The sequence below is a fragment of the Phoenix dactylifera genome, unplaced genomic scaffold (genome assembly GCF_009389715.1).
Source record: "Phoenix dactylifera cultivar Barhee BC4 unplaced genomic scaffold, palm_55x_up_171113_PBpolish2nd_filt_p 001576F, whole genome shotgun sequence".
NCBI lineage: Eukaryota > Viridiplantae > Streptophyta > Magnoliopsida > Arecales > Arecaceae > Phoenix > Phoenix dactylifera.
The window spans coordinates 1-15,005 of NW_024068883.1; the positions used below are offsets into that span (position 1 = coordinate 1).

Below are 15,005 nucleotides of genomic sequence, written 5' to 3' on the forward strand. Positions count from 1 at the left end.
CTAGACTTACCCTTAAGGCGAGGTTACTTGTTTTAGTTGCTTTAGAACTCCATTGTTTCAAGTTTTAGTTGAACTTTGAGAGACATACTCATCCCTTTCAATGTATCAGACCCCAAAGTAACGTCCGCAATATCAGGACCATGTACCATATCGGTACAATGTCGGTTTGGTACGGTACGGTACACCCTTGTATCAAAAATAACTCTCTGACCATATTTCTCAATATTATCTTGGTACGCCTCGGTATGGGACTTGTACCGACTTGAAATTAAGTTTCATACAGATTGGAAACTCATACGGTATAGTACACCCCGTACCGAGCGGTATGGTACACCCCGTATGGGAGGTATGGCAGGCCATGCCCCAAAGCCCATAAATACCCCATGTACCCTTGTGTTTTACACATCAATGAAGCTAGTTTTCTCTGAAGTACATCCTTAACTCATGGCCGCTTCAAAATCCTTTTTGCATGGTGGATTCAGTGCAAGATCCGATGGATTCCGAAGCAAAGCTTGGTAGATTCTAGGGATAGCAACATGGTCATTGGAGGAGTCCTTGGTCATGGTGTGCTTTAAAGGAGCTTGGCAGATTCCGACAATGATGAGGCCTTATTAATAGGAAGTAAAGAGCTGCTACTTATCCTTAGCCTTTTGGTACATGGTTATCTTTCTACCTTTACTTACCAAAGTTAATTGCTTTCTTCTAGACTTAGTTTAATTTCTTGCTTAGATAGTTTGATATTCTGCTATGTCACTCTGATGCTCACGCTAGGCCCCCCAGCTTGCATCACATATGCATGATTTACTTGGTTTTGTACATGATTTCTCTCTTTCTATACTCCAACAAAACAGTTAAAAGACCAACTTAACAAGGCACTATCTCCTCCTGAGAAAACAAAGAGAAATTCAACTAGTGCTATGCCAAAATTACGCTTGGTCATGCTTGCCATAGGTATGTTTTAAATAATTTCACATGACACTAAAGTTGCACAAGCAAGTAGAAAAGCTACTCGCACTAATGATTTTATGCTGTAAAGCCACAAGGACAGAAAAGCTTGTGCTCATGTTTAAACAAGTGCATAGAAGTTTCCAAAATTGCAATTTATAAATTCAGAGATTCAAATATGAACCTTATTATGTCGAATATTAACGTTTTAGGCATTCTATGAGACTATGACATATTTTGTACTATATGTTACAGCCTGACCAAAAAGCTTAAGCTAGTAGGTGGATGACTCAAGAGCATATGACACTACTTAGTCCCCAACCTATCTGATTTGGACTATTTCTTAACACCCCATCTCATGTGTAGATCCCGAAGAGGAAGGAAAACATGAGAGGGGTGACATGCAGATTAATGAGTGTGGAGGCATCAGCAGGCAAAGGATAGGTGGCTCTGATATCATGTTAAAATCAGCCCAAAAGCTTAATCTGATAGGTGGATGGCCCATGAGTATATGAGACCAATTAGAGTCCCTTACCTATCTAATATGGGACTATTCCCTAATGCTATACATTCTAAGCAGGTAAGTCAACTAGAGTCCCTAACCTATTCCATGTGGGACTATTCCTCAACACTATACATTCTAAGCAGTTAGGTCTATTCATTGCTTACATTTTCTGATAAGCGGTGCCCAAAACATAAACCTGGACTTATTTTCAAAAGTACAGAGTTCAACCCAAGATCTCAAGGTTAGAAGCTTATTATCATAATAGCAAAAAAGTTTGACCAACTTGCCTTTATAAAACTTAGACCATTCCCTTTCAGACAAAACTTTGAACTTTTCAGATGTTCACCGATATAATCAATGAAAAAAACACCAATCAACCCCTTCCCTAGACAGCACAGGGCTAGCCCACACACACACACACACCCAAAAAAAAACTCCAATCTTGGAGTTTTGATGCAGCCTTATGCGACAACAGGGCTGTGTTGAAGACTTTATTGCACTGAACTAAACTTTAAGTTTCACATTAACAGATTTCAGCTGTAGGTTACAGCAATATACGCCAAAAAGAGCAAAACATTCTGTTAGAAAGGGGGATGAGCAAGAAGATGGAGAGACTTAGAGATTTATGGATGAAAAGGAGAAGAGAGCGGCAACAGCCCATAGAAAGAAGAACACCTAAATCATTTAAAAGAATCATAAAAACATAAAAATTCAGGCCACTATTTGTATATACCAATCCTTCAGAAATCTTAAAAAGGACTCCAAACTTACCATAAACACTTATCATGGTCCCTAGGACTATATAAAACATTTGACTCATAATATGACTCTTAATTCCACTCAATCAAAAAATTCTCAATTTCCTAAAGCATGATCACTTTTAGATTCCAAATTCTGACTAAAATCAAGCAATTATAAGCCTACTAGGACTATCTAAATGTCATTACATATCCAATAAATCAATCAAAATTCTTTTTTTTCCTCAGAATCAAGTTACAGTATATCTTTTATTTTTCTTTACCTAATCCTTACACATATTCTTATATTAGATTATTTTTAACAATAGTGCTTAAATCTAAGCTTTATAGAGATCTGAAAGTAATGAACTCCGCAGTATCTGAATGAAGTAATGAACATTTACATTATCAATTGAAAAACAGTATGCAAAAGAAAAATGTAATCGAATGAAATGTGATTGTTAACAAAGAACTAGGACCTAACAAATGAACTAGCATTCTTAGAGACAAGATAATGTCAAGATCTTATAGGCCCCAGGCTATTAATCAAACTGGTAGTAATATTCAAGTTACCTCATCATGTGGTTTTCCCTCCGGAGATTTCTCAGGAATAAATTCTGCCAGCTGACGTGGATCATCAAAAGGATCATCCAAAATATATGTATGTTTGATTCTGTTGATGGAGAACGAAGCAGGCAATGTCAATAAAAGAAGGGGGGAGAGAGATGCAAGGTTACCACATAAGCGCTCATTCAGTGAATTGTTTCAAAGCAGTACATAAAAATAAATAAAAAAACATTACCCAGTTATGTTCCTGGCAATTTGGAGTCCCGTTTCAAGCAGTACGTATTACTTAAAAAACTACAAAATAATTGCTTCTTGTTTTATGAAAAAACCCTTCAGATATGGTTTCTAAGATCTTTCTAGAAAGTAGCAAGACCAGATTTTATCAACATGAAATAGCGACCTACAGGGAATCACAAAAGATGATCGAGATCAAGCTTCAGCAAACCAGATGGTACATTTCAGCTAGATGTTGCCAAGACGGATCACAACTAGCATGGTATTTATATACAAATTAGAACTGGCCCATCATGGAAAGGCCAGCCAGCTCAGGCTGCTTTAGGCTATTGAAAATTATGGCGTGTATAACTGGTGTATGCTTCTTTCTGTTCAAGAACAAAATGTTATTCTCCTATGTGCCAAAAATTAAATGATAATGATAAGCATAGTGCTGTATGTTGACAGTTTTCTCATATGTTATACCAACAGCAGGTCCCTAACATTTTCCAGTGGCATACCATAAAGATTTTCAGCTATATTGTCATTTTCACATTGACATTACCAAGGAAACTGATGGTAATATCCTTATGCTTATAATAATTTCTTGTTCATATCCTCAGGACCTTCAGATGTCCTTACCAATTAGTATGTTTGCAAGAAAATGTTCCAGTGATCCTTTTTCAAAAAATTTCTTGCTCGGGATCGATGTAAGGCATTGGAGAAAACCTGTTTCCAGCAAAATCAAGAGTCTAGACCTTCAGTTTCTTTCAGAAAATTAAGCATGCCAGAAACTATTGGTCTCACATCCATGCATGAACACATTCTTAATAGTAAATTTCCAAAGGTTTTCCTTTTTAAAAATTAAAATTTTATGTTAAGTGGGACTCAATATAAAGTTAAATCAAGAATTGAAAGGAGAGTTTTAAAATGAATTTGCACCAACCGATGTTTAGTCTATGCATCCTTTCATATATAGATTTTGGGATAATGAAGGTATTAAAGAGAAGTTGGTTAGTTATGAATTTTATGTATGTGTGTGTCTATATATACATTACAGACATTTATGCATACATATATATAAGAGCCTACATACACAGATATTTGTGTCTGTATCACTTCCCCTTGGCAAGTTACAATTGGAGGCCTCCTTGGTATAAGCAACTTGATTCACCTTCCAAAATTACATTAATGAAGACCCCAGTCATCATCCTCAAGGTCTAAACAAGAACTATAGCCCAAACTTCTTGCATAACTCATGTAGGTAGGCCCAGATGCCAGTAGATTGAGCAATTATAATACTCTCCAATGGTGTTACTGGAAGGACTAAGATCTGCCAAAGACATACCAAAATTGATCGTGCAACTCAAAATCAAATGTATCTAATCTCAGTTCAGGAGCCCATTTTTTGCATTTTACAAATAATTTTTCACTCACAGTCCCAAGCAAGATTCAGAACAACAGTAACAAACCACAAAATTGTATTTGTTATAATTGTCTTAGTGTAAAGGTCAATTGATTCGATCTTTCATCAGAAAAAAACATTTTCCTTCCAAGTGACACAATTTAACTGTTCGTAAGATCAAATTCCATAAAACTTTTTCAAAGTCTAACAAAATGCACCCCGTACCGTCAATTAAAGACATCATAGATATATGAGGAACTCCAAGGTAGATCAAGCGGCCAAAGAAGTGAGACTAGATAATTGATCAATCATTCCTCCTCCTCCCGCATAGACTGTTATGTACCAGTCTTAGAATACAAGATGCTGCCAACCAACAAAGACTTCCACTCTAGGTGGAGTCCACCCACTCCAAATGAAAAGTTATACGATTTGGCATCAGAATCATGATGCAACAAACCAAAAGGATTCAAAGCCTATATCCCCCACGACAAAGATTTTTTCGACCCTCATGAAGAATAGATAGGGCTGTTAACGAGCCGAGCCGAGCCCGAGCCACCGCAGGCTCGGCTCGGCTCGTTTCACCAACTTCCCGGCTCGGGCTCGGGCTCGGGCTCGGTACCGAGCCCAGGATTGGGATCGGGCTCGGGCTCGGGCTCGGGCGGCATAGCTCTAGCTCGGGCTCAGGCTCGTGAAGCTCGTTTGCCCGAGCCCGAGCCCGAGCCCGAGCGGCGAGCCCGAGCCCGAGCGGCGAGCCCGAGCCCGCCCCATCCCCAGCCCCATCCGGCCATCCCCGTCCCTGTCTCCGTCGACCGTCGGAGAGAAGAACGAGCAGCCGCCAGCCGAGCTCAGTTCCGGCGGTTCGTCGGAGAAGAATGAAGGAAGGAAAGAGAAGAAGAAGAGAAGAAGGATAGAAAGAAATTAAAAAAAAGGAGAAGAATGACTCACCTTCTTCTTCTGAGACGAACGAAGGGCGGCGGAGGGAGCTCGGATCTGGAGAGCTCGCGGTCGTTAACAGCCCTAACGACCGGTGCCTTCTTCTGAGACGAACGAAGGGCGGCGGAGGGAGCTCGGATCTGGAGAGAGGGAGAGGGAGAGACGAACGAAGGCGACTCAGAAGAAAGAAATAAAAAAAGAGAAGACTCACCTCGTCGGCCGGTGCCTTCTTCTGAGACGAACGAAGGGCGGCGGAGGGAGCTCGGATCTGGAGAGCTCGCGGTCGTTAACAGCCCTAACGACCGATGCCTTCTTCTTCTGAGACGAACGAAGGGCGGCGGAGGGAGCTCGGATCTGGAGAGCTCGCGAAAGCGACGATCGCCGGTGGAGGAGTCGGCAAAGAGGGGAAAAGAGAGAGGGGAGAAACGGAACCGAGCTCGGCATCGGCGGCGGAGGGAGGCAGCGAGTCATCGGCGGCGGAGGAGAAAGGCGAGAGGGGAGGGGAGGGACACCCGGAGGGGAGGAGGGGAGGGACACCCGGAAGAGGGGAGGGGAGGGCACCGGAAGCTTCTGGAGAAACCCAGAAGAAAGGAGAAGAAAAAAAGAAAAAAAAGAGAGGAGGTGGTCAGCCAGTCAGGTGGGAGGGAAGGATTAACGGATTGGGTTTGGATTAACGGGCTAAGTCCCAACCCAAACCAATCCAATTCGATTTTGGAGCTCTCTTTTGGGCTCGTTTGGGCTCGCGAGCTGCTCGGGCTCGAGCTCGGGCTCGGGCTCAGATTTAAACGGGCCTCATTTTGGGCTCGGGCTCGGGCTCGTTTGACTAACGAGCCGAGCTCGAGCCGGGCTTTTACCGAGCCGAGCCCGAGCAGCTCGGCCCGTTTGACAGCCCTAAGAATAGAACAGATTAAGATGCCCATTTCTTCATTCCCTTATAATAATCTTTCTAAACTTGTTATATAATAACATGACTCTTACTCACAGCATTCCCAAACAAAAGATTACTTAAAAATCTTTCTATTACCACCTCCACAAACAATAAAATCTTTTAACTGAACATGTATATTGCTTATTAGCAGAAGAAGCATTGTCTTTTCCCTTGTAATGATTTCCACCCAAAAGGACAGCATAATTCTATTTTTTCCTCTCTTTTTTTTCCTTTTTTGCTTGAAACAAAGATGGGGCATCCTACTGCCTTTTCATTAAGTGCATAAAAAAGGAGTACAGATTGCTAGAAGGGCAGCAAGAAAAATTACAACCTGGCTCAGAGGACAGGTGAGAGAGAGAAACACGCACAGAGAAGCCAGAGTAGGATTGGGGGGGGAAAGAGCCAACATCCTAGGGGCAAGAGAGGTGTGACAGTAACAACCCATCCAGAAAGACCAGTTCTAGTTTCTGCTTGTCCTCATGCTAGCTCATCATTCACTCAGGGTTAGAGTTGGCATACCACTACATGTCATGAAGCCTTCATAACATCATGCCTTTCCCCAGAGAATAAATTGACATCCCTCCACTTTATACTCAACTGCAGATGGCATAAGATCCATTTTCAATCATGTCTAACATTTCCACAGGAATTAAGAAGTTGCAGAAGTTAGGTATACTTACTTTTTCTGGTTTATTAGCAATACTTATTGTATGTGACATCTAAACTCATTTAATTTAAAACACATCAACACATATTTCCAGTCTTGCTAAAGCTAGGAAGATCAAACTAAAATACGAATAAGCCTATGATTCGAATTCTAGACCTGAATAAATTTACAAGCATACTTAGAAACCTCCCATGATGAGATTCTGTCAGTTTAAAATTCAGATCTGATCTTAAATTCTGTTACCTTCCAAATGTGGTGTCCTCTAAAAACATATCAGTCTTCAAAATAGGACTCATGTAAAATATGAATTCAGGTCTCTCCATCAATACTTCTTGTAACCTTTCTAAGGCATCAAAGTAGTAAGGAGTCAAAGACCTTGCCACAATACCTACTTAATTAAGATAAATCAGTCATTATTACTCCTAATAATCCACATAAATTTAAAAGACTGGAGATTCAATTGGTGCTGTAATTTCATAAATAGGCAAAAAAAAAAATCCAACAGTACAATCAAAATAAATAAGATGATAACAAACCTAATGTCTTTAAATGGTCTGCCTTGATCATCAACATATGCTTCATTTATCTTTGCCAATGTGTCCAAGCCTTCTTTTTCTTCAACAATACCAAATACCTGCATCAATGAAGTAAATATGTTTCGCTCAAGATCACTGTTTGGCCTATGAAATCACAAGAAAATTGATCATAAGAAGACTCACTGTGTGTTTTTCATCAAGATAGTCAAGGTCATCACGTAGTGTGAAGTAAAACTGCAGAGAGAGAGAGCAGATGACTATTTTCATACAACATCTGAAAATGTTACTAGTAAAGGAAAAATCAAAACTCTGATCTCAGCTCTGTAAAAAATAATCAATATTCACATGTTTATAATAACATTCCTGGAATGAAAACCAGCACCAGCTTTATATAAAGCACTCTCATCTTGTTTGGCCTAATATACATTGTTGACCCATTTCCTAACAACTTAAGCTTTTGGAGTTAATAGGCTAGTTAACATGGTAGAAGAGCTCAGGTTTAATGGAGGAAATGAATTCGAATCCCTCTAACTTAAGCATGTAACTATAAGATTGCTTCATTGTGATATTGAGGTCATAGGTTTGAAATACGGAAACAGCCTCTCCACATGCGGGGTAGGGCAATGTACATCTAACCCCCTCGCCCCCCCCCCCCCCCCCCCTCTTCAAGATCCTGCAACAGCGGAAGCCTCATGCACTGGGTCGCCCTTCTTATATATTTTTTACAGTTGTACCCCAGCATTGTTACCTAGATGCAGGACACAGTGTCAAGTGTCTTTAAGAATCCGACACGACAATCATTAAAAATCTGGACATGATGATACAGCAACATGCATGCTGCATGCATGTATGCATATATAATACAATATAAGAATATATATTATTTGAATAATGTTGTATTGAAACAGGCTAAACACCAAATTTACATAGCAACATTAATGCAGCTGTAATTTCTTCTCAAAAAGCTGTGCTGCTACTGCTACAATGACAGCTAACAGGCAAGCATTAAAAGCTGCTACAAAAAGAGAAAGGTGGGAGGAAGATTGGACAGCTCAGGCTTTGACTACTAACTAGTGAGAGATGTAAAATAAAAAAGAAAAAACAATAGAAAAAACAATCTTCAACGAGAATTCTCTTTTAAAAATTTATATAGATATATGTAACTCTTCTATCTCACTGACTGCCAGTACATGACACTATGCATGCTGCCAGTGTACAGAGGAATTTGGATGTTGCACATCGTCTGTGTAACTTTGTGTGAAGTTTCTATGTTACTAAAGCATTTCTGCAAAAGGAAGATTAGTAGCATTGTTTTTGGGGGGGGGTGCTGGGGGCACAAGAGGATAAGATATTGATGTTCCCTGAAGAAAAAGAAAAAGAACAAAGAAGAGTAAGAGATGAAGGAGACAGGAGAGGAAAAAAAAATTGAAAACGCTGACGACAAAGTCAGGGAGCAAAGAGAAGTTACTTACATGCCCTATATCTCCTTCTGTTCTTCCTTTCTGCTTTCCATTTTTTATTTTAGATGATAGAGATGTAGAAGAGAGGAGAGAAAAAAAAATTCTCGAAGAAGCTGATGATAAATGCATGAAGCAAAGAGAAGTAAATTAGATGCCCTAATTCTTCTTCTACTCTTCCTTTAAAGTTTCCTTTTCTTTCTTTTTCTTTTGTTTTTCTATTTTCCCTTTTTCATGGACTTGTTGGACTATTAGGAGGTGGCAATCGGACTCTATAAGAATCCAGGTGAACAAGGACTCTCAAAAGAGGCGTGTCCCATGCATATCATGCCATGTCACAAGTGTTGTATCAAATCCCCACAGTGAAAAACTCAAAAATCATTGTGTCTAGGTAACAATGCACCATAGCCATATCATATCCTACTTTTTCAAGATTTAATGTATCAGCATATCCGTATCATGTCGTATATATATATATATATCCCTCATTATTATGCTCCATAGCTCTCACTAGACCTCATACACACCTGAAATCTTTCCACTATTTACTCCAGCAAGGTCCTATCATGGAATCCAAATATTCCGGTACATAAATCTGTTGCAAGCTACTTGACCTTGAATGCATCTCAGCCAAGCATGTTCACTCCAACAATCTTAAAGGAAAATTTGATATGGTGAAAGCCCAGATACACGCCTTCATATTGATCAAATCACCAAAAGAAAGTAAGCCTTAAACAGATAACTGGCAAACTCTCTCCCTCCCCCTCTCTCTCTCTCTCTATATATATATAATCAAGAGAGAACCAAACCTACAAATTAGATCCAAGCTCACCTTCACCAATTTACTCTTTACAATGAGATAAGAAGACGTAATACCCAGGTGATTGTTTGGAGGAAAGAAAGAAAATCCAATAAGATGTTATTTCTATCATGGTACTATTGTACTGTTGTATTTAATTTTATATGAATCATTTTAAGGTAGCTCATTAAGTCACACCAGGCTTGTCTTCCCCAGATGTAGTTTGCTAGTTAAGTTAGCTGAATTTTTTTTGTTTAACATACAATGGGCCTCTTAAATCTTCTCTTTCATTTCATGCAATGTAGATCATCATGATTCCACAAAAATATTTATTTCTACTTGCCTCACTAGAAGGTACTAAGGACATATTACTAGACCTCAATTATGAGGTGCACATGCTATAAAAACTTTAATGGTCTGCCATTAGATGATATACACTCTTCCTAAAAAAACAACAATTACATGATGCAAATTAATATGCCGTATCATCAAATAGCCAACCATTAATCAGATGATACAATTCTATTGCTTTTTCCTTACTTAGATTTTACACTGATATGCTTTTATCTTCTATAATAACTACTTTGCTTGATCAGGTGAATGTTTGATCCAACTTAATCAACCATGCCCCTATGAAATTGGAGGAAAGATTTTGCTAAGGTACCTTCACAACTTCCAGATATTTCACTTTACTGAACTTATACCAGGTAAGTTGCAAGCATATTTCCTACTAGTTAAATGGGGGTTCAGATAGGTTTAAAATGTCAGCACAACAAAAGAAAAATTTTACAGAATAGATCCCTCCCAAAACAAGAAATTATATCTTAAAAATTTTAAGCAGTTTCTATAGAAACACAAATTTAAAAAACAAAAAAAATGGTGTGCAGAAAGATAATAGCATACCTGGGAAGCATTAAGATTCTCTCCAGCACTAGCCATAGCTACAGTTCCAGTTTTAGAATGTTTCAGATCTGGATGGATTTCATCCTCAAAAAAGCGTGCCTGCTCACCATACAGAAATCTAAAAGTACAACACCAATGGTAAGACAAATATCCAATCACAAAAATTCTCATAAAGTTCTGACAGAGAGATAACATAGGTATACAAGTATCTAGGCAGATAAAATACATAGCTTAGGTGGATACATAGCTAGATAGGTAAAGACCTCTACACTGACTCAAACAGAAGAAACTACAACTGATATGATTTATTGCTACTAGTAGAACAAGTAAGTGTGAATGTGGTTGAATATTATCATATCTAGAACTATTTCCGCAAATAATGACAGACAGCAATCTGCAAAAGTTGCTGTTGAAATTAAAGGATCATTATGTGTAACAGAAAATAAGATGAAATGAACAATATGAGATCTAGAAGGGGCTCCAACTAGGGAAACATGCAAACAAAGGAATCAAACATTCGGTTCATTCTGGCCTGACCATGAATTGTCCCAAAACAAAACATAACGGATGGTAAATAAAGAAAATCAAATCCAGAATCTGATGGACAACTAAGATGAGATGAACACTTGGACATAGAAAGACCAGCTTAACACATGGGATAAAAGCAATAAAAACATAAAGGTGGCAGCTGATGATGGATCCAAGGATGCATTGCAAGCCAAGCAATGTCATGTCCTAGCAAAATTTCCAGCTTGCTGCTTGCACAAAATTTTGATGACACATGTGGACAGAATAGTTATTTCTTGGAGAAGTTAACAGTTTGTTTTGTTGATGCATATTAGTTATTTCTTCTAAGATGCAGCTGTAATGCATATTAGTAGATGCAGTAACTGGACTTCCAGAAGAACTATTATACATCGCACACCCTTGATATTAGTATATGACTATACGCAGATCCCCAGCACCCCTGGGCAATCTCAGCAACAGTCTAATTGTAGCCCTTTAATGACAAATCTGAAAGCAAATTTTATAACAAAACTAGGAGAATATAAATTCATCACATAATCGCAGCAATTCCCCAGCAAAAAGCATGTATACCAATACTAATTTAGTGATAATTTACAGTCTAGCAACACTAATGCAAAAGTGAGGAGAAAAATACTAACTTGTACACTGAATCACCTCCGGTCCCAGTCCCCGTGCGGTCTCCAGTCTGTGCCAAGAAGTCCTTCTCCACCTTGTGAAACAGGCATCCATTGTAATACTTCATCCTGCACGCACCCACCCAACAACAACAAGACCCCAAAATAAACAAAAATAAAAATAAAAAAAATAGACTCATCAACCAAATTACAAAAAGGGTGCCAAACATATCAAAAGCTTAAAGATGGAAGCACAAAGAATGTAAAAACTGGATGACTACATGGTCGAAGAAAAACAGTGCTTTTCTTCGTGTGATTGGAGATGGTTTCCTTCGGATTTGGAAGAATCCATGATGAGAATTTGATGTGCGAGATCAAAAATGAGACCAAAGATCTAAGAACTGAAAGAGAGAAAGGGAGACGAGGAGTACTTGCAGAGCTTGAGGAAGTTCTTAGTGGTGAGGGGGCAGCGATCGGTGTGGAGATCCACCACGATGTCTCCCAGGCTCGTCACGACGAGGACCGACATCTCTTCGATTTCTTCGACTTCTTCTTACTCGCGTCGTATCACCTCCCTCCTTTCGGTAGAGGCTTCGAAGCCCAAGAGCACTTCCCTACCCCCGACCGTGCCCTAATTCTATTTCCCCGCTTCGCTCGCGCGCCCTCTCTCGAAGATCACCGGACAGAAGAGGAAAAAAAAACAAAATAAGAAAAGCTCGGGACCCGCAGGATCGAATTGTTTCGGCCCCAAAATGTTTTGCTTTCGTATCTATAAAGACAAACAAATGGCTGAATCTCTAACCCTAGCTCTGACGCATCTCCCGAACCAAATTTATAATTAAGTTTTTAATTTCTCACCATTAATTATTTTAGTGTCTTTTCATCATTTTTATGGAAAAACAGACAGATCCTTCTCATGTCTCCTTTCCTATATGATTCTGTTTTAGAACATGTGGATTAATGGAGAGATCTGCTTCAAAGTTCGCACCTTGATACATGGTCTTTTTTTTCTTTTCTTTTCCCTTTTTTTTTTACCAACTTCTCACTACATGTGGCCGTGAGTATGCTCGGAATAGCCTTTAGTTACAAAGTGTTATGAAAAGAAGAAAAAATTTATCGGTTAAGATATGATTTCACTGTCCCTAAGAATAGATCGCACCGCTCTGAAAATGAATCTCGATGTAGCAGCGACACCATCGAACAGCCCAGAACCGCTCAGGAACATAGAAAATAGAGAGAGTATGAAGAGAAGGAAGATAAGATTTTTCGATTTGAAAAGAGAAGGAAGAGGTGTTTATAAAAAAACACAATATTTAAATTCAAAAAACTAAAAATCGGGCTCAACTCCTGCGGGGTCCCCTCCTGTGCGCAATGATCGAGCGCGACGCACCTAATTAACATGTTTTCGGATCAGATCTGCTAATTTTGCCTTGGCTCGTGCGCGTATAAACTACTTACTTTCTTTGCTTCCCCAAGTTAAAAGGTTGAAGACTATATAAAGATCTTTTGAATTTCATATCTTTCTAATGTAAGACTTAAAGAAAGTACACAAGACAAAAGACAAAAGAAGGGTAGGCTTCGAATTTTTGAAATACTCCAACACAAAATCTTTTGTAATATTAAGATAGATGGCATTTCCTCTTTTTTTTGTTGTTGTTGTTGGGGATTTAAAAGATCGTATTGTTTTCATTCTGATTTCCATCATGACCAGTTATGTCTTCATGAAATCTTGCATAGCTTATTGTTCTTGTAGCTCTAATTTTCATTTTTTTCTTGGTTATGGTTTGGTTTAGCGCTTATGGTCAGGCTTATTCTTCTTTTGCATTCTATTAGACTAGAAATTAGAGGTCTCTAAGGCTTATATTTTAATTTCAAGGATTTTCGTCCATTTGATTTATTGAGAAATGGTTTGATAATTAGTGTGAAGCTGCTTGAGATTTATTTGTCGATGCATTCATGTGCAACACTTAAATGTTTTTGGGCAAATGCAATCACTAAACTTGATCGCCAAGAAAATGTATTGTTGTTGCAAATAAGAGATGAGAAATATAAAATGCTTAGTTGATGATTGGGGTTAGATTATGTTCCATTATAGTCTAGCTTTGCCTTAAAATGGTAATATCTAGAATTGAATGCTATTCTAGTGCTTCTACTAGTCTCTTAGAGAGCCACATAAAATTCTTTAGCTATGGAATCAAAATCCTTCTGATATATATTTTCATTTGCTTTATCCATATTGTCACTGCTTTGCTTGTGGATCTTTGGTAATTTCCATGGCTAATTCCATCTTTATATAAACCTGATATTATTGTTGGTGGTGGTGGTGGTGTTGCTCTTACTATTGTCAATGTTATATTTGTTACTTCTACGTAGAATGCTCGAAAGAGGTATTCATGCAAATAGGGTAATATTATCATACCAAAATGCTCCAATAACATAAAGATATGTGGAGATGTCATGTGTCTTTCTATCATTGTTAGGAAGCTAATGAAACTTGAGTTTTACAGTTAGCACTCCTCTTCACAATACATGAACTAGATAGGTTTTCCTGATTTTGAAATTAGATGATGACATTTTCATTATATTTCTTTAAAAAAAACTTGGCATCTTTCCAATTCAGGAGAGATTGCTGCTCCACTCTCACGCCTTACTTCCATAAAATTTTCAATCATCTGTTCATATATGTGATGTTGAGGATAATCCATATTTATTTTTCTTTTTCCGAGCAACATAGTAGTAATATACTAAAATACCTCCACCAAGGTTTGAACTTTGTTTCTCTCTTGAGCGCAGGTCATTAGCATAGAATATCTACAATCTTTTAAAAGAATGCCAAGAGTATGCATAAGGATATAAGATTTTGTTTATAGTGAAAATTTGTTATTATTTTATGAAAGGGCATGAGAAGAGAGAGGTGACATGAAAGAAAAATTTATTTGGCATCACTTTTTATTTTTATTTTTTTTATTTTAAAAAATAAAATTATAAACACCTATAAAAGAATATATTCAGCTCTGTTATTTTTATTTCTTATTTTTTAATGTAGACCATCCATGAGCCACAACATTATCTCTTCCCTGGAAGGAAAGGGATAACAATAGGCACCATCCATGCTCACCAGCCTATCATTTGTTATCATTTGCTGGCTTCACTAACCATAAAGACAACAATTAATTGACGGAACCAACCCTGTTTCCTCACAAGAAAAGGTGATCCTCCTCCGCACCCTAGTGGCTGCAAATATTTCTTCCCTACCTCCTCTGCCGTT

The 15,005-nt window shown here is 38.4% G+C and overlaps 1 protein-coding gene across 3 annotated transcripts; it reads right to left on the reverse strand.

The window, feature by feature from the left end:
- Positions 1–2,727: 2,727 nt before the first annotated feature.
- LOC120108830 (peptidyl-prolyl cis-trans isomerase CYP59-like) lies at positions 2,728–12,612 on the reverse strand. Of its 3 annotated transcripts, none has more exons than XM_039122557.1 (6): positions 12,169–12,603; positions 11,762–11,866; positions 10,596–10,713; positions 7,620–7,670; positions 7,437–7,534; positions 2,729–2,860 (listed from the first exon to the last, which is right to left on the reverse strand). In XM_039122557.1, exons 1-6 carry the CDS (start codon positions 12,264–12,266, stop codon positions 2,752–2,754), a joined length of 579 nt encoding a protein of 192 aa, XP_038978485.1. In that variant the 5' UTR covers positions 12,267–12,603; the 3' UTR covers positions 2,729–2,751. The 3 variants fall into 3 exon arrangements, with proteins under 3 accessions (XP_038978486.1, XP_038978485.1, XP_038978487.1); XM_039122559.1 differs by lacking the exon at positions 2,729–2,860 and adding an exon at positions 3,503–3,696; XM_039122558.1 differs by lacking the exon at positions 7,620–7,670 and having other exon boundaries at positions 2,728–2,860; positions 12,169–12,612.
- Positions 12,613–15,005: the final 2,393 nt, after the last annotated feature.

Excerpts from the sequence above, each read along its gene's own strand:
- LOC120108830 (XM_039122557.1), bottom strand. The coding sequence starts at position 12,266 with ATGTCGGTCCTCGTCGTGACGAGCCTGGGAGACATCGTGGTGGATCTC. Across the intron at positions 7,671-10,595 it reads AGAATCTTAATGCTTCCCAG|TTTTACTTCACACTACGTGA; the intron begins GTATGCTATTAT and ends CTCTCTCTGCAG. Across the intron at positions 7,535-7,619 it reads ATCTTGATGAAAAACACACA|GTATTTGGTATTGTTGAAGA; the intron begins GTGAGTCTTCTT and ends TCATTGATGCAG.